The sequence below is a fragment of the Oryzias latipes genome, chromosome 21, assembly GCF_002234675.1.
Source record: "Oryzias latipes chromosome 21, ASM223467v1".
Lineage (NCBI taxonomy): Eukaryota > Metazoa > Chordata > Actinopteri > Beloniformes > Adrianichthyidae > Oryzias > Oryzias latipes.
This window is the reverse complement of record NC_019879.2, coordinates 21,984,795-22,004,971: the sequence shown is the minus strand read 5'-3', so window position 1 is coordinate 22,004,971 and position 20,177 is coordinate 21,984,795. Positions and strand designations below refer to the sequence as shown.

At 38.5% G+C, this 20,177-nt stretch overlaps 1 protein-coding gene across 1 annotated transcript; it reads right to left on the bottom strand.

Annotated features, from left to right (window-relative positions):
• Positions 1 to 3,749: 3,749 nt before the first annotated feature.
• hat1 (histone acetyltransferase 1) lies at positions 3,750 to 18,893 on the bottom strand. Its single transcript, XM_004081755.4, has 11 exons — positions 18,789 to 18,893; positions 18,139 to 18,210; positions 17,959 to 18,034; positions 13,689 to 13,809; positions 9,544 to 9,720; positions 9,028 to 9,149; positions 8,375 to 8,479; positions 7,924 to 8,030; positions 7,005 to 7,156; positions 6,634 to 6,750; positions 3,750 to 4,320 (listed from the first exon to the last, which is right to left on the bottom strand). The coding sequence occupies exons 1-11, from the start codon at positions 18,793 to 18,795 to the stop codon at positions 4,150 to 4,152; spliced, it is 1,227 nt and encodes a 408-aa protein (XP_004081803.1). The 5' UTR covers positions 18,796 to 18,893; the 3' UTR covers positions 3,750 to 4,149.
• Between the last annotated feature and the right edge of the window lie 1,284 nt (positions 18,894 to 20,177).

Genomic DNA, 20,177 nt, shown 5'->3' with positions numbered 1-20,177 from the left:
GGGGGACAAAAGAAATTGATACATGATAAGAAAAGCAAAAGTGGTGGCGGGAGGGAGAAGGGGGATACTCCTACTTTCCAGCTCCCTCTCCTGGGATCCTGGGAGCTGGGACTTAAGACCTTCTCCATACAGGTATCATTTTCATCAGGTTCTTCGGTGCAGCTGGGCTTCAGTCCAAACTCCCTCAGCAGAGAGATGTGGAGGCGCCATGAAGCAAAAAGCAGCACCGATGCCAACAGGGGAAACCAAATATTCAAGTCAAGCCTGATCCTCTTATTGTCATTCCTTGGAAAACTAAGCCTTTCTGCCTGCTTTACTGCCAGTGACATGTATCCACTCGCATGATTAAGCAGCATCAAACAAATGCAAAGAGGAGCGAAAAAGTCTGGGTTTTTTTGTTGTTGTTTTTTTAACCAACATGCAAATTTTTAAAAAACAGGAAAAAACTGAGTTTGAGACAAAAATCAACCTCCCACTCTTACACTCTGACAGGAAAACTGTGCTCAGAGCTAAAGCCCAGCAGCTCAGGCTGCACTGCTGGATCCCATAATGACTGAAGCTGTGACACAAAAAAGTGCAGAATCTACTCTTCAAATTTCATTTTATGGCACTGTGCCAAAATTCTCCTTTTTAAACAAGACTTTTATATAGTTTTTGCTTCCTTTAACTTTATAACATAATAAAACTTTCATAACCGTTGTGCTATCTTAGATGACCCCACCCTTACATTGACGTGATCTCCCTACCATGACAAAGGTGGAAAGATTTCATGTAATCCATGTAATTCATGATAACAAATCACTGAAGAAAAAAGGTTCAGAGCACTGTCTAGTGGGTCTAGATGACCCAACTCCCAACGTTAAAATGCCTAGGATAGCACAAGGGTTACAAAGTAATTTTTGCACATCTTATTATCAGACAAATTCTGAAACAAAAATGTTTAACTGTGATTGTGATATGAGGAAAGACCTGTGAAAAAAAATCTGTCTCTGGTGAAACACCAGTAGGAAAGTCATTTAATGGTGTTTCAAAAATAAATCAGAAATAGTGTATGAAAACATTTACAAGATAATAAAAAACAAATACTATAGATCAAGATCCATAAACTATTTTTTTTTCTTGGGACAAAGTTGATCTTATAGAAGACTAACTGATGCGGTAAAACATTCTCTTTTTTCCAAGCTCAAAAAACTTAAATTTGAAAAAAAAATAAAAATCTTTAGTTGGGTAACTTAACATTGTTGTTGCTTCATCTTATAAATGCATGGTTTATATTGTGGTTTGTTTTTCCACATACTTAGTTTAAAAAGGTAAGCTAAAGTTATTCGAACTAAAAAAGTAAAAACTTGTAAACATTTTTTTAGGCATCACATTTTTTTTGTTTACATCATTCTTTTTTCTTGTAGTCTGGCACTGATAGGTACAAAAAAAGGCAATCCTGAAAAGACATGTTCAATGTACAACTTTTGGAAAATAATAAATCATGCTTCTTAAATCTAGAAAAAAGCGGGTGTTAAAAGTGGCAGCACTTTGCTAAACTACTTACTAAGAACTGCAAGAGGTGATTCGGGAACGTAAAAAAACACACATTTATAAAATGTCAAACTTTCCCGTTAACAAAAACAATACAGTCGGCGTTAGACTTGAGGGCACAGGACAAACTCAAAGTGTGAATGTGGTGAGAATAATTAGGCTTCTATAAACTCAAGTGTGTGGTCTGCGACGGCAAAGGGGCTTTCACGAGCTTCTGACAACCACACAAGGGCCTGCAGATCCTCCAAACAAGCTCCTTCCCTGGTTTGTTGCCTTTTGTCCAGCAGGTATGCGAGTTGTTGCTCAACGTGTTGCATGACCGTTGCTGCAGCTGGGATTAAAGAGCCTGTATCGAAACTCGCATAACTGTTACACAATAATGACATTTCCCCGTTTGCAGGTCGGTTGACTAGGCTTTTGCAGTGCAATGCAAAATGTGCACTGAGTGCAGGGAAAACTACAGTGAGATGAGGCCCCTTGTGGCCATGAGTGGATTCAATCAGTCTAAATTAGAGATGTGGAGGGTTCCAAGGTTTTGTCTTGTTTCAAGTGGAGAGAGAAAAAATTGAAAATTGACCTGCAGCCTTAATTTAGTGACAATGTGCTAAAGTATTATAAAGTATGATGGTTATTCATCCCAGTGATCTGCTGGAGCGGAGGCACCACACAGCAGCACAAAGGGTTTCAATTGAAAACCATAATACTCATTAATCCCAACACTCAACATCAACACCAATCAGAAGTTGCATTAGCTGTGAGAGGGTTCCTGCACAAAGTGACACTCCTAAAAAATCCCAACACATACTGGAAAGTGAATTAATCAGGCCATTGTGATCTGCAATAAAGCGCTGAAAATGAATCCATTCACAGTTCTGATGGCAGCACACTAAAACCTGCACAATTTCTCAAGATATTCGTGTTGACGGCTCAGTTCTGAGGCTGTGGGAAAACTATTTATTAGGTCGTTTTGCATCATTACTCATGTTGCAACTGAAAACCTCCAAACATGAAAGATCAGAAATGAACCTAATATATGTTTTAAACCTGAAAGTAATGATTGCAGTAAGAGAACATATTAGATTTTAGATATTAGAGGAATGACAACAATGATTATGTAGTTCACAATCAGGGCTAGTTTGCAAAGGAAACAGTCAGGAATTTGGAGAATTATCAGTTTGGACCTTTTAAAAATCTATCTTATAGAGAAGTTAAAAATACAACAAATAAATGCTGAATTGTGTGAACGAGGTGTGCAAAGATCTGTGGCAGCAGACATGATAAATCAAATCTATACTGAATAAAACCATCACTGACAGCACATAAATCTACTCTAAGGATACAGCTATGAGAGAATTTGACAGTGAAATCCTGTAAAACATTGTTCCCAAAAATAAGCAGGGATTATTTAAAAAAATGGATTTATGTTAGCCTCAAATGTTCATGCATTCACAACCAAATGCTAAATAAACGCAAATACTTCTGATGCAACATGAGTTTAACATGGGAAACCAAGGTTCATTTCCCATGAGGTGCAATGAGCATCATCCAGTGTGGGTTTTTGGCCAAGTCCCTTTGCGCTACTGCCCAACTATTTATCCCCAGCTAGGATAAAATACAGGGTTGTGTCAGGAAGGGGATTCGGTGTAAAAATCTCTGCCAAACCACCTGTGCGAATCAGTGAAAGCGGATTCACTGAGGTGATCGAAAAGTGAACTGTAAGTAGGTAAAAATCTATCCATTTACAGTTAAACACTCCCAAAATTTCTGTAGCTCTGTCTTTTCCACAGATTCCAAACAGTTACACATACTTTATGAACACTAACAGTTTTTTTTAATAAAAAAAAAAAATGTGGTCACTACAAATATGGTCAATTTTATTTTGAAAACTGCCAGAAAAATAATCCCAGTACCCGTGGAGCGTCTGATAGCCTATCAGGTGAGACGGTCTATTCATTAGTCATGGTGCATGGTACCAGGATCCTCAGTGCTCTGTAACACGATGTGAAGGAAGTGTTGTCAGATTTGCAGAATCTGTGTGAATGTCATGCAAAAAGACCCCCCGCCACCCCCCACCCCAAGCACCTTTTTGCAGCAAGATGACTAGGAATATTCTTCCAAATAATTTTTATAACAAAGCATGGGTGACACCCCTAGATGTTTTAGTTGATTTTTAATCTTTTAATGAAAATTATTGAATGACCAACGATAGCGCGATCTAAATAAAGACAAATTTTGTTTATTTTTTCTTATCAAGAATCGCCTCATTTGAACAATATACAAAAACACCTTTGAGTTTCAGAATGAAGTGCTTCATAACACTCTGAGAGCAGCTGACAGAATATCTTTAAAAACATTGATGATGGACAAGAAGCAGAAGGATGGAGGTCCTGGTATCACCTGTGAAATATCAAACATGTAACCTCACACACAGAGCTAACAGAAACGCCTCCTCTAATGCATCATACTCAGTCGAGAAACGGACAGGCTTTTTCTGTAGGAACCTTCTCACCAGCTACTACAAAAAGATTCAACAGAAACTTCCTTCTTGGTTGAGGCAGAAAGTCTGTAGAGACGAGAGCTCGCCTGGAAGCTCCTCTGTGGATTCTCCTGCTCAAATCAGGCATGTGTGGCTATCCTCTCGATGATTCTCCTGTAGCCTTCCACCACATCCTGATAGCTCTTCTCCAGCTCCTCATGCTGCGTCTGAGTGTCCATCTGACCCATGTGGGACACCAGCTCTTCTGGCCGCAGGCATTTCTTCATTTTTGCAAGCTCCCTCTGGTTCTTCTGCAAAAAATAAAGGCAGACATTTTTATCAATTCACAATCCTAAAATCTTTCATTCCATCTATACACAGCAAAAGATTAGGCAGAATGTATTCCAGATATAACTTGTGTTAAAATGTAAAAAGCTGTGGTACATTTCTCAGAACCAAACACCACAAGCACTACTGTTCAAAAAACATCTACAGATGTTCCATAGGATTTAAGATCAGAACTCAAGGAAGGCCGATCAGAAAAGTCCAATGATTTGCTCTGAGCCCTCTTTTGGCGTTTCTGTCGTTTAATTTTGATCAATGTGTGGTTGGAAAGCTCATGACCTGCAACAGACCAGGTTTTCTGACTCTAGGCAGCACAATGTGTACATATTTCATTGTTTGAACTATATATTGTACCTTTTTACAGATTTAAGACTCTATAGCCAATGCAGCAAAGCAACCCCAAACCATAACCCTGCCTCCACCATGTTTCACACTAGGGATAGTTTCCTGAACAAGGTCCCACTTAGACGAAAATCATGTTTTGGGTATTTCTAACATGTTCTTGTGGCATTTTTCTGATGATGGAGGACACATATAAAGAAAATGAGGCTTAAAATGGCATTTTTGAATATTTCTTTATTCAAATCTTTGTAAAAACCGGAGGAGCCAAAAAAGTGCAGTTAGAAAACCAGCCCATCTGTTCCATAGTGAAAACGCTGGACAGGCCACAAGCTCAGTGCTCTGAGCTCTCAGTAATGGGGAAGGGAAAGGGAGCGGGGATGTTCCACAACTAAAAGGCACATTTCTGATGAACTCCTGCCGTACTGCAGAAACTATGTCCTAGAAAAAGACACCGTTCTTTTTGGTTTTGGCTAAATTTGGCATCATAAATAAAAGAATAGAATAGATCAAAAGATGATCAGAGGGGGACTTTAAGAGAAGGGGAACCAAGTATTTTGTCCATGTCAGTCACAGACTGCAGGTCTTTTCCTAATGTTCTGCTGCTCGGAAAGAAACGGGGAAAAAACTTCTGATGGGGAACATGAAGGAGTTTTCTGTTTACTTCCTAAAAAGTACCTGGTCAAAGAGCGATGGGTCTAAAAATAAGAATGCTCCCGTTTGTTCAATTTAAGTGATTTTCACCCTTAAAGCTTTTTGGCACGAGTGGAAAATGACTAATTTCTTTGTAGAAAATAGCCGTTGTAACACAAGAAAATCACTTCAAATCAGTTTAAGGTGAAAAAGGAATGAGAGAAGCTCAAATGCTTGACCTCTTAAGGTACAAACTTTAAAAAACTAGTATTCCTTTGCAACTTTCTTGACGTTATGAGAATATTTTGTTTAGGAGGACATATATTATGAAAAAAAAAAATTTGTGTTTGCAGATGTCGTCTGGGGGGACTTAGGATCAGAAATCCCTCTCAAGTTCACACGGCAGCAGCCTCTATCATTTAACTAACTGTATGCTACATCTCCTGAGGGGAGGAAAAAAAAAAAAACTATCTTTCTGCATCTGGCCACCAGATCTTTCGCTGCCACTCTCCCAAGGAATTCCCTCTTCCCCCTTTTACCACATGGGTCCTTTTCCATGTCAGATCGGGCCTTTTTCTGAGACGTGTGGTAACCCCGCTGACAGCAAACTCTCTAATGGATGGCATGCAAAGTTTCAGCGAGCGGCCCAAACCAAAAATGTCATAAGCAAACAGGATGTCGAGAGTTATTCTGGTGCACAGATCGATGCAGCGTTTCCCACCACAGAATAAAGACAAATCCTGAGATGGTTTCTGTTCACTAAGCTTTTACTTTAAACTCGCTTGGGGCACAGAAGTAAACAGAGCGAGAAAAAAAAACACGCACTGCTTTTAGAAAAGCACAGAATTCTGAATAGCAGCAGCTTTTTGACAAAGTGCTTTAAACACACGCTTGTGAAATGATTTCTCCCAAAGAAATGCAAATGCTGACTAATGACATGTGCCTGAATAGAAAAAAGCTCCAGCAGCAGCAAAACCGCAGACGCCTGGTGCGCTCCATTGTAGCTGCAACAATACGGCGCTGGCAATCTATCAATTTTCACAGAACTAAAGATCAATTTTTTTCTGCTGATTAAAAAAGGTAACATAATAGAAAAGAGACGACACAAGACTGTAAGCTGATCCAGTAGATCCTGGACAGGTAGTATTTGTCTTCTCCATCAAATGGCTGTAATTTCATGCAAACGGGAGGCGCAGGACTGCATCTCCCATTCACACCCATTTTAAAAACACCAGAGAAGAACTCCGAATGCCATCTTCAGAGCTGTTCTGAGCTTCCTCATTTGCTTATGATGATTATAACCTCACCCTGTACGGTCCAAAGAGCCTCTTCTTCACCTCTAATCGGTACTCTCTTGCTTGTTTTTCATCACTCATGTCTGTTGCTCGCAGGCGTAAGATTTCATACACTCGCCTTGCATGTTTCTGAAAAAAAAAAAAAAAGATTCATATGATTTTTGGAATTTATATGGTAAACCAGGATGTTACAAATGTAGTCCAGCAGCTGCAGCCTCTATGGAAACATACAGCATTACATATATCGAGAAACACCATAAGAGGTCTGTAATATCTACAAATATACCAAAAAAGCTGAAAACAGTGTTTTGTGTTTCTCAATATCACTGGCATTTTATTAAAAGTGAAACTGAATTCTGAAAGTTGCAGGTTTTACACAGCACCTTGTTAATTTTTAGCTTGTCTTGTGCTTCTTGGACCATGTCCGCTGAGAAGCCCAGGAGCAGCTTGTCTTCAGCGAAGGACGGCAGGTTTTGGCAGAGTTTCACCAACACAAAGTCTCTCAGCTTCACATAGTTCTCCGAAGGGTCTTCAGCTGCAGGCAGACATCAGAATACTGAGAGGAAGATCTCCAAGTTAAAGATTAAAAAACATATAACATGACTATTTGATTCCCTCACACCATCACTAGTTTTGCATTTAAGAATTAAAAAGTAACGGATCATTTTAGAAAAGTAGTGTCCTCAACATAGATTTGACAAAAAACAAACCAAAAAATTGTCGGGGGAAAAATCCGTTTTTATTTATTTATTTTAGCTAAAATAAGTTTGAAAGGAAAATAATATTCAAGACTTTATGGGACAAACACAACAGTAACAGGCATCCCTATAACACAAGTTATTGGGTCTAGAATTTCAGAATATGAAATTAGTAGACACACGATTTCCTGAATGCAATACTGTTCACTGTACTGTATCAATACTGTATCAAAGACAAACAGCAGTGAAAAAATTTATGGTTCAGTGACACATGCTGGGTGCTTTGACAGAGGAAACAAAACCTGGACTCTCCGATTTATCCAGTTTTCAGGATAGGAATGATTCCCTCCAACTACCAGAACTACCGGAACTACCTTCCGGATTCCACAATGCGGCTGCAGGAAACCGTCAGGCCTTTCCACTGCACAACCTTGCCGCTTTTATTTTGAAAAGGAGCTTTCCATTTCCTTCATCTTCAACAAGTTTCAAAGCAAATCACCTCCAACAGCAGGGGGATGACTACAACTGTTACTGGAAAGGCAGTAATCTTAAACATCTATACAACCTTTTCCCTGACATTAAAATGACATAAAAAGATGCTCACCTGTGATATCTTGCACTTTAGGCAGGCTGCAATAAAACCTGTGCACTGCCTCCAGAAGCTGAGCTCCGTGGCCTTCTCCTTGGAATGGAGGCAGGATCAGCATTTGGCTGCTCGGTTACAAGTTGACAATAAAAAGGGAGAAACGTGGACCCAAATTAGCCATGCGAGTAACGTCAAAGTTGCTTCTTTACACTGAAGCTCTTGGATTGAAGGGAAAAAATATGAGGTTGCACTAATTCATCAATGCAGCAAATCCCATCTAAAGCTAATCTGTAAACTTGTTTTCAAATACAAATCACTGTAGTTTGGTACTGAAACACAAATAGCCCTGAATGGTGAGCTATATAAGCCAGTAATTTGAGCTTTCTGGGAAGACGATAAAGAAATGTATAATTTTCCACCCTTTTCTTCTATAAATGAATGGGAAGGCACGTGCTGCCCCAGCAATTACCTTACACGTGGTCGGGTTTTGTCTGGGTATACGTAGTAATTATAAACTGTCATGTAGCCAACAGTTGCGTAGAGAGTCTCCCCGTCCTTATTGTATTTTTCAAATCTGCAGATGAAACACAAAAGCCAAACAGGTCAATTACAGACACGCTCGTCCACAGTGTTCATTTGAGCCTCCCTGCATGCCCCGCGTCAGCATGTTGGAGCAGCCAGCCTCCGATTGGTACACCTGCTGCAACCTGAATACATTAAGCACTTAATTGGAGTACTGCAACTTAAAGGAAGAGAAGGGGTTGGAGAAGGGTTAGAGCTCCTCAAAAATCACTCCAGTCCATTTTCCCCATTGTCACTTTTAATAAGTGCCAGTGTAAAGAAAACACTGGCAGAGGCTCTTTTTACTGTTAAGACATTGTTCGGAGTTTCAAAAGACAACAGTATTCAATTCAGCTCTTGCCCCTGAAAAATCTGAAAAGGGCTTTCAACACAAAAGGGAGCTCTTGCCTGATCAACAATTCTCCTACAGGGGGAAATATAATCAAACTGGCCTGGTAATTGGTCACAAGCGCCTCAAAGGGGGCCTTTGTTTTTCAATGACACAAAAAAGGCTTTGGTTTGAAAGCTGGGGGGTTGGTGTCAATTAAGGAGGGCACCCACACAAGAAAGAAGTCCCAGCGATCATCATCGGCGTCGATGAAGCTGGCGGTCTCAATGAACCACATGAGGAAGGTCTGCAGGCGCTCGTGGTACTCTCGGAATCCGGGGCAGCTGATCTCCACCTGGGATGGACCCGGGGGGAAAAAGAAAATCATCATTTTAGTGATCCAAATGGACGTCAAATACCAGCTCCGATAACGTGTTGAGCCATTTTTAAAGGGTTCCCAGTGGTCTTTTCATTTCGATTATGCCGTTTTTTAGCGTTGTTGTGGGCACGACTGTGGACGCAGAGCAACCCCGCCCCCCTTCCATTCTCTGTTGCAAAGCAGAGGGAGAGCAGGGAGCTTAATATCACAACTACGGCCTTTTTCAAACAACTCTGATCCTGATTCGCAACTAAATGCACGTTGGAGCTTTATTTCCTTTATACATCATTCAAAACCCGCCACGAGAACATGTTAAAAACAAAGAATTTCGTCGGAGTGGGTCTTCAAACTGAAACTGAGGTGAAGGTACCTTGTGAATCTGGTATGTGAACTCTCCCGCCTCCTCGTTGTGGACCGTGTATGAGTGAAGAAGGGTGCCAAAGGGCTTGAAGTTGGCCTCCTTTTCCAGCAGCGAGGTGAAGTCATCCGTGTTCGAGGTGAACCCGGCGGGAATTATTTCCCGGATCTTCCCCTCCACATCATCGGGCTGAAGAACACAACAGTTCATCAGACCAGACGGACTGGAAAACTTTCTGGTCGCACTTTGGTCACGTTTCTGCTAAACCAGCAAGTGTGTGTTTAGTTTTTTTGGAAAGAAAACAGGCAATTACAAGTGTCAGCTGAGCAGAGCCCACCCCCGCCCCTCGCCCCCTTTACCAGCCCACTTCAATCCATACATTTACTACTTATGCTAAACCATGAATACCTGATGAAGTTGCCACAATAAATGCATTTCCCCCCTCCCTCCTAATAGTAGATGAAATCTTATGACTTGATCCCCAACTTAACAAACCTTTAGGGCCATGCATTATAGAGGCCTCTCCTCTAATCCTGCCAAGTGAACCCAATCAAATGAATTTGCCCGTCGGTTTTTCAAAGAGCCCGAGAGACAAAAGCGTCCGTCCCTCAGACTTTTTACTCAGTGCAATGTGTGGTTAGTTCAGCTGTAATGTTTGCATTGTATCCATTTCCACTAGGATTGACATGAGAACACTTTGCTGAGCAGCCCTTTCACACCATTTACATGTGTGATGGGCTTTATGGCTGCACACAGACCCTTGCTGTTCGGCATTAAAAACTGGGACATGAAGAAGGTCGGAGCAAAATGCACTACAAAAGGCTAATACAACATCCTGCTAATTCCCCTCCTTTCAGACATCAGCTAATATCTAACTGGAAGTAATGCACCTGCAGCTGAATACCTCTTAACCATTGTAATTGTTCAGCCAGATTTCTCGGGAACTAGGACCACACTTAAAAGGCCATTGACAAACAAATCGCTTTGTCTCGGCCACTCTCCTACATACTAGACACTAAATTGCACAGCCATCCAGAATAGATGCCTTGGTTCGGAGTGAATAAAACCAAACAATGTTCTTTTAGAGCAGTTTGTTAATGTCTTTGATTTCTGACAATAGCCACAAAAGGAGTACAAACTATCTAATTTGCTGTATTAGTGTTATTCCATCTCTTTAATCTACTGTTCAGAGAAAACCTGCAATAATTCCATTTCTCAAAGTTTACTTGTTTAAACAGCTAATTCATATCATTTATAAAAAATGTCTAGATTGTTTTGAGTTTTAAGCCAATTTGCACAAAGGAAACTTTGGCGTTAATCGGGATCTCTGGGTCACTTCCAGCAGCGTGCTGCTTTTAGCTTGGTTTTTTTTTTTAAAGGGGAGAAGGTGAGTTCTGATCAGTCTTTTATCAATGCGGCAGCTGCATCAATTCCATCTCTGCCGCTCCCCTCGTCCCTCGCCAGCTGCACCGCACCCCGACCGTCCACACGCACTCAGAGACAAACCCTCTTCAGATGCAGCCTGAACTCTGCTGCTCCCCATCGCTCTCTGTCTCCACGCCAGCTGCACTCAAACCCTTAACAAGGTGAACCGACTCTTAGGGGTCAACGCTCAACTCCAAGCAGTGGCACATCACATTTTAGCTTCATCTCCAGCGACTGGAACGGCTCTTTTATTTGTAAAAGAAAAAAACCCCTGAAGTTTGTTACTTTATCAGCTTAAAATTCAACAGCATTCCACACGCTTCCTCTCAGTTCTCACAGCTCGGACCAGGACAGTCAGGACAGATGTCCTCGAGTTGAATCATTTGACCTCAAGCCTGGGCTAATTGCTGCTTCTGCATTAGCATGTTTGTTGCATCGCATTCAAAAGGTGCCAGTGGTCTTTTGTAACGTCTCAAAGAAGCAGAAAGCAGGACAAGCATTCCCCTTTAGAGCCTGCTTTTGTCCAAATATGAGCCCTTGATATGTAAATAAGAGAGTGGGCCAAAGGGACAAAAAAGTATGAAGTTTTACAAAGAGAGCAGAGCTGCTCCTCCAGGATCATTAAAACTATCAACCAAGTCTGTTTATTTATGTTTGCAATGCTATTTTTTTTTGTACAACCTGCACAGCCAGTGCATCACAAACACGTCCATTTCATGTTGGTCATTGGTCCATTTTGTTTTATCACATTTTCAGTTTGTACACATTTTTTTTCTTTTAATCAGCACATATTTACCACTATGATGCGGAAAAGCTTCATATTTGGTAAAAAAAAATGGCAGAATGATCCATGACAGGTCAACTGTCCGTTGTGAGAAGTGACAACATAAGAGGAAGAAAGCCAACTGACTCAAAAACACCTCTGGATTTCATCATTTGTTAAAATAAAATTCCTAATCAGTAAAGTTTCTCGTATTTGCAAACAATTCAGCAATCTACAGTCTGTCTGGTATAATAATGGTTTTTCATATAGTAATTACATGATTTATATTCCAGCAATGCACTTACTGTTGTGTAGGACAAATCCATATTATGTTATTACTGTGGGATAATAAAACCTAGTTCTACACAACAGATTAACTTGAGAACAGTTTCTAATTGGTTTCATTGACGTTTATCATATTTCAGAACTTCTTCTTAGCATTGTGTGTGTTATTGATACTTCCAAAGTATCAGCAAACTGGCTGAATGTAAAATGCAACTGAGCCCGTCATTGGTGGGGTTCTTTTTGGTGGTTTTTATAAATTAAAAAATATCTGTAGGAGCCATTTGTTATATGATGAATCTTGACCATTCTGATTTATTTGTTGCGTAACATTGCCTAGTATACGTTTATCTTAGAACTGTGTTAAGTTCTGGATCTATAAATTGTGTTTATGGATAAACGCAGTGGAAGGTGGGCGTGTCATTTGCTTGTCCGGCGTGATTGGGTGATGATTTAAAGCTTCCGGTGCAGTGTAATCATGCAGACAACCTTCCACCTGAGAGCAGCACGTCCTGCATGCTCTGTTATCATCCAACTCTCTAAATTACAATGTACATCATGGGAAAACATAATATGATGAATGTCCAAAAAGAACCAAGGAGAAGGATTGTTTTATTTTAAACGCGAACGAAGTAATGGGGAGATGCTGGGTGCAGAGGAGTTTGCTCCTACAATATTGTTTTTTTGTATGCGATTCTGGTTTAATCGCAGGAATAATACCCAGAAACGGTCACTAATGTCTACCATTTGCTGTCTTTTTAATTCATAGTGCTTCTTCTTCATGAAGAACTAGACACACAGAGTACAAACAGTCCAGTTTTGTCTCTTCTACAACACCCTTTAAGTCCCACTGGATAGGTTTTATGTTTATCGTTTTAGTACTGTCCATTTATCCAGACTTAGGACACCCAAAGGTAAAAAGTATTGTAAAACAAGCTTTTATTTTGAAAATCCCACTGTTTTATTCTCTGCTGCTCACATGTAATGAGACCAAAAAGGGAAAAAAGTATGAAAATTAAGTGCATACATTTTTTATGTTTTTGCATAATATTTTTAAGTCACCTTTAGATCAATGGTGTGTTTTTAACTATGCTTTTTTTCTAAGCTACTCCCAACTGTGACGGCTTTGTTCACTTGGAGGTGTAGGTAAAAAGGCTGTTGGTTTCTCTTTTATTATTGAAGATGCTTTCTCAGAAGGTGGTAGGAGACGTGACCCTTCATTCACATCTTAAACGCCTTATTCCTAGAGGCGTATCAACAGCCCTTGTCCCTCTGTTTTTCAGAAAGCAGAGGTGAAAAGTCTTCAATAAAAAAAAGGTAAAATAAAAAAAAAAGTCCAGCTGACTGCTTTTACCTTTGATGGAATCTACCTGGACAAATAGGAAACTACAAAGACATGTTTGAGGTGTGTTAACAGTTGAAATACATTCTCAAAAAAGAGAAGGGTTTGGTGTAGTCACCCAGCAGACCACTTTCAACGGATTCTGTTTTTTCCAGTGAAGTTCGGAGGAAATATTCTCATCTTGTATTACTAGAAACCACACATCTGCTTCTGGGATAAAAGTTTTTTGCTTTGCAAAGATTTTTGCTTTGACGCTTAACAATTAAGATCACACAGTTTCATCTACAGTTTCATCCAAACCCTGGTAACACGGATAATGTTGTGACAGTAACATGAAAATCTTACCTCAACGCAGTCAAATGCTTCGGTGACTTTTGAGGAATATTTCACTTTGAAGAGCGTGCTCAGGTTTCCAGCTGTGTAGAAGAGCTGGATCTGAAGACCTTTGTATCCAAAAGCAATCTCACTGCCGAAAAACAAGGGACGACAAAATTAACTTTAATCCAAGCATGCAGCTCACAAAGACCAAAACCCATTCCTTCATGCAGTAAAAAATAAAAAGACTTCAATTTACGTCAGTCTAAGAAAAGAAAATCTAATTGTTTTCTAGAAGAAGAAAAAAATATTTACCCTGACCTCATGCTGGGTTTTAGCTTTGGAGTATTACATATAACAAACACTTTGAAATATAAACGATAGATTTATCATTGTGCAACTGCATGAAGGAGAGACCATGCAAAACTATTATTAGATGAAATAATGGATGTGCCGATAACAAAGTCTCTTTAAACTGAAAGCAGCAGAGCAACAATTACCAATCCCAGTCCTGGTTAATTAAAAAGGTCAAAGCATGAATGATGGAAACTAACATTCAATGCATCTTTTGTCTATAATACACTCAAACAAAGTCCTTTAAAACAACAAAAACATGAACCAAAACATAAATAAATCCATGCTAATAATGAAAAGCTTAAAAAAAAACACTTATCAATAAAGGATACTTGATATTCATTGTGACAACATGTGTTTTTGTAATAAATCCCATTCTGAAAAGACAATATTGACATAAACTTGAAATTTAGACTGACATTTTCGGATTTTTATTTAAGTTCAGTGGAATCTGGCTAAGTAAAATGCAATGCATCCTAAGAACACGTTAAATGAGTGCATGCATGTTCATTTAGTTTATTTAGTTATACTAGATGATGATTTCAGGTAAAACATCTCACTTTAAAACAGAGATTCTATCCGTCAGCAACACCTTTGTTTTTATGTGTGCAAATAATGCAAAAAAAAGAGAATTATATTAGTTCTTGCATCAATGTAAGTCATTTTAGATTCAAATTTCCCAGCTCAGTGCAACACTTTTGTTCAGCTATTGTATTTATTTATTTTCCCACAGGTGACGTCTGCTGCCTCATCCGGCAGATGAGTTAAAAAATTCAAAATTTCCATCGGTTTGGGTTGGGTTGCAGTTGCAACTCTCCTCCTCCACAAAAACTAAAATGTTTTTAAGAAATCTGTCCTCATATGCTGCTGGTTACTTGGTTCAAGTGTGTTAAGTCAATAAGGAGCTCCAACAGGCAGGTTAGTTAGAAAACATGTCTGACACGGGCCCCCTGGGCCTGGAGTTACAGACTTGTGCTAAAGATGCTTCTACAATCAGACATAAACAAATGCGGAGCAGTTTGTGATTTTAAAATGTTTTTAATGTAAACATCGATAGGACACTCTGGCTGTTTCCACTGGTTTATTACATTCTCTGAGATTTCCCCCGCTCTTGACCTCAACAAAGTAAAAAAAAGAAGACGGTAACCCAGATATATACAATATATACTTTGTGTTAGCAGCAGAGGAGATGGTTTTGTGACGGTTGTGCATTCCTGATGAGCGCGTGTTGGTCCAACCAGCAAACGTTTAGCATGGCAAAATCTGCTGGAGCTGTTGATGGGGCTCCAGCTGTCCTCAAACAGCAAAATCAGCGCAAAGCTGCAGGAGACTATCTTCTAAATGTGCTTTATTACAGTTATGATTATTATTAAGGGCCTGCTCGCTCAATTTTTTTTTTTTTTTAAATCGGTGCGTTCAGTGCTTTTTCTTCGCTGCAAGGACCCGAAAGACGCGTTAGCATTAAGCTAATATGTGCTTAAAAAATTAGCCATGGAGTAGGGCTGCACGATATGAGGAAAACTCGCGATATGCGATATTTAAGATTAATATTGCGATAACGGTATAATTTGCGGTATATAAACAAATGACCCTCGTTGACATAGGAGACAAACATCTAAGATAATAGGCCTCCATCCAATTGGTCAACAAGGTGAAGGCGTCCATCCGATTGGTCAAATGCATAAAGGGATTTATTTGATTCGTTAAATGCTTCAAGCTGCCATAAGGTTGTATTAACACATTTAAGGTTTACGATTTATTGTGATTTTCACTGTCTTTTGCGATATGCATATTGCAGAGCTGGATATTGCGATAACGATAAATTTGCGGTATATTGTGCAGGCCTACCGTGGAGGTACTTAAAACTGTGCGGGCAACGAGCATCTTGGATGTAAATATATGGGAATAACATCATCCTTTATTTTATCTGGACACCACTGGAAACACATTCATTTGATGCTTTAGAGTTTCTCAGATCTGCGTAGCAGCACTTCGGCCTTCGGCGATCTGGAGCTTCGGATCGCGGGCTTAGCGCTCCGCTATGTGAATGCGGCTGCCGGTATGAAGACAAAGCTAGTCCGGGGGGAAGTTTCGACGGACCGCGGTGCATCCGAAGGAGGACAGCGGAAGGCGGAAATGCTACTATATAGTCCCGAGAAGCTGTGTACAATCATCAGGAATGCACAACCGTTACAAAGCCCTCTCCTCTGCCGCTAACACAAAGCTACAAGCCTGGCCGCACTGCTCCTAGACATGTCTTTGTCTGTTAGCAGCCGGACACACGGAGAAAGCACCGACGTCATCGCCCCTGGAAATGCTAAGTCAAATTGAATTAAGCGACAATGTTCGCAGGGTGGATGTGAAAATGAAAATGCAATCCCCTCTTTGCATTTTTGTTTTAATTATGACGCAGAATAAACAGTTTTGAGTAGAAAAGGAAAAAGCATTTTTGAAGGATTGATTTTCATTTTAATTTTGAGTCATTTGATGCACCTTCATTTGGAAAATGAAAAAGCATTTCTATTAATCCATTTTAATTGTCAAATTAGAAATTTCTAAATGAATTTTGCTACACATTTACCAGAGAACTTTTTGAAAATGAAATGTCAAATACCCATTTTATTTATCATTTTATGACAGAATAAGTAGAGTTGAGGAAGAAAATGAAAAAGCATTTGGACAGATTGCTTTTTCATTTTAATTTTGAATACAAAAATGCAGCTTCATTTTGAAAATGAAAAAGCATTTCTGGTTTTAACTTTTATTTTTAATTATGCTACAGAATCGCTTCCATACAATGACAGGATTTTATCCAAACATCACAAAAGTGATGATAAAAGAGAGGATTAACAGATAATGCAAGATGTTTACTTTTTCAACAGCTTAAGAAGCAGAGATCACACCTGACAGACACAGGACATGCAAAGTGCAAGGGACACACAGAACTTTCCATTTTACCAAAAAAATGTTAAATGTTTCGGTCTTTCAAAGAGAACAATTTAATTTTTTTCTTTATTTTGAACCAACGAGAAATAGCACATGTTATTTTCTCACAAAGCTTTGGAGAAATATTACTAACAGACATCAATCAGAACACTTCACTTTGATGTCAAACAAAAATGTGTGTTTGACAGATACTGGAAACCAACAGAAATGAAAAAAGCTTACAGTAAACGCCACGTAAAGCGGTTTATTGTCCTCTACACACTAACTGGTGTTTGATTGAAGCTCACTGCATTGTGCAAACAGAGTAAATATGAAACAGCCAGCAAGATGAGAAGCATAAAAAACAGATAAATATAGATATGGCACTATGTTATTCTTTTTTTTTTTGAGTAGAAGTAAAAAAAAAAAATCTGTTACAAAATATCAATATAAAAAAATGTTAAGAATGTTTACAGAACCGGCAGGAAATTTCCAGTGCACCATAAAAAGCTCCTCAGATATGATTACATGTAAACTTCAGGTCAACACTGACGTGCCATCTTATTAGCAGGAATTCCAAATAAATTAATGATTACTTGTGTGCCTTATTTTACTGTATAAAAACTTGTTTAATGTGGAGCAGAGTTAAATAAATAGATGTATCAAAACTGGATTTTTTTTCTAAGAAAATTAAGTACTGATTTATTCGATAAATGATTCAATGAGTGTTTTTTTTCTAGCTAAAAATTATTTTCATTATTTGAATAAAAAATGTTCAACTTTAAATCATTAATAATCATGACATTTTTTTAATCAAATAAAATTGGATTCAGGAAAAAATAAATACAACAATATTTAAACAAATCAAATCAATTCAATTCAAGATGTAAATCAAAATGAAATCAATTTAAAAGTGAAATAATTCTTGATCCCCAACCAGAGCATAAAACACTCTTTGAGACAGAATTGTCAATAAAAATGTTATAAAGTTTTTATCCTCAAAGTAAGTAATGGTACTTACTCATCTCCAAATACTTGATGGCTGAACTCTGGGTGAAATGTGGTGCTATCATCATCAACATCCTCAGGAAAACGAACTACAAGTGAAAAAGCATCATCTTCATCTTAGTTTCAGTAAAACATTGTGTGAATTTTTTTTTTAAAGGGTTACAATAACAGGAAAGCAACAAGTAGCACATACCAACTTTGAGGGAAATTGCCTCGTTGGTATCACACTTGTATTCAGCAAGTTTCTTCTCCATAGCGTTAACTCCTGGGTGGACAGAAGAGAAATTAAAAAGAAAATCACCATGCTAAATAATTTGTATGCATCACAAAGGACTTTTTATTTATGTATTTATTTTACAAATTATATAAACTGTACAGGAATAAGTCACTGATTAACCTTTAAAATAATAATTTGCTCGTAATATTCTATTAGTAATGATAACATAATGTTGCATTTTCCTGACATTGATTGTGAGCATGCAATCAGAGTTAGCCAGGAATAAGCTAGATCACAACACAACATCATTTCATGAGCGCCAACGTACAGCCAGCATCCATCAAATCATTCACGGGACCTACGAAGTGCACATTGAACGTTATATGAACATACATCCATACACAACGGTTAGGTCACGTTTCAAGTGCTACTCATTAGCTTAACAGGCCATTTGCTTTAGTTTAGAAACATAACGTTACGTTAGCTTACTTAACCCAGTGCTTTAAAGAAATCACACTTGAATTTGCAACCACAACAAGGTTGTATAATGCAAACACTCATTAATGTCACAGAGTGCATCCAAATAAAGAACGAATGACGAAATAATTAAACATTTGGGCTCTTACCCGCCATTTCTAGACAGTGTGTTGCACGGAGTTGTTTTTGCCCCAAAAGACCCGCGGAAACAGGAGGACTTCCGGGTTACGTATTTCCGTTAGAACAGGATGTTGTTTTGCGTGATTTAAGCGGCTGCTACCAAGTGCTAAAATGTTGCTCTTTTTATGTTACTAATATAAATAATATTGATAAGACAAAGAATCGCAGGTTACTTTCATGTCATAAGCTATCAATTTTATTAACATATATTTTTTGGAAACAACAACAACGAAAAGCAGATGTTTTAACCTGGAAAAAAAAAACTAAAATAACAATAATAATAATAAGAAGAATGTAAAATGTATTTACTTAAAAAAGGTTAAATAACATTAACAAATGCAAAACAAATCAAACGTTTTAATTGATGTTTAAAATGAAAAAATATCAATTGCATGAAAACCAGTCTTAGTTATGTAATTTTACATTACTCACTAGCTTAAAGCAAGCAGAAGTATTTACTGAGAAGGGGCAAAAGAGGACTTTTTTTCTGTTTAGCAACTTCACAAACTGGTGTAAGATGCTTTTCTGCTTTGTGTTTAGGATTTCAATGTTCCAAATGGAGAGAAAATAAATCAATTTTGTCAAAGAAGAAAATTATAAATTGGTCAGAAGTTAATTTTTCCAGCTCTTGAGCATGTTTAAACTGTATTCTTGCAACCAGCAAAATGCAAAAGTGGCCTAAAGATTTCAAATTTGACTTTGCAACTATGCGGTGCCTGAGTCGAATATCTGTCACACCCTATGTAACTGTAAGGTGTTGAGTAAAAGATAAAAATGTTTGGAGTAGCACAAAAGTAACAGAGATCTGTGGTTGTACTAGCCCTTCCAGACTGATCTCTTTGGAAAAATCTACAGGTGCCTTTTGTCTTGAAACGATGCGTGTATAATATCAGACATATTCTATTTGTATTATATTTGCTATATTTGCACATGTTTTATTTGTTATATGTATATACACATATATATATGCATATGTATGTATGTGTGCTTAAAAATCTGAATTAGTTTATTGACTCCCTTTGGTAAACGTACAACGTTGATAATCCCAACAGATAAATAACTATGCCAAGAGGTAAAGCATCTGTCATAAGTCTGGAAGACTGCGGATTCCAATCTACATCTGGGTCATATCAAAGACTTTACACAGTGAGACAGAATGTTTCCCTATTTGACTTCATCTCAGGTGTTGAGCATCTAATGGAACGTTATCATGCAGGCATAACTGTAACCAAACATCATACAGCCCTATCAAATGTCCAGTGTAAAATCAGCATAAGTGCATCCCTTTTACAACACTGTTGTTACCCATTGCTTTCCAACCAGATATTTCTGGACTTGAAAAAACAGCATTAGCTTTC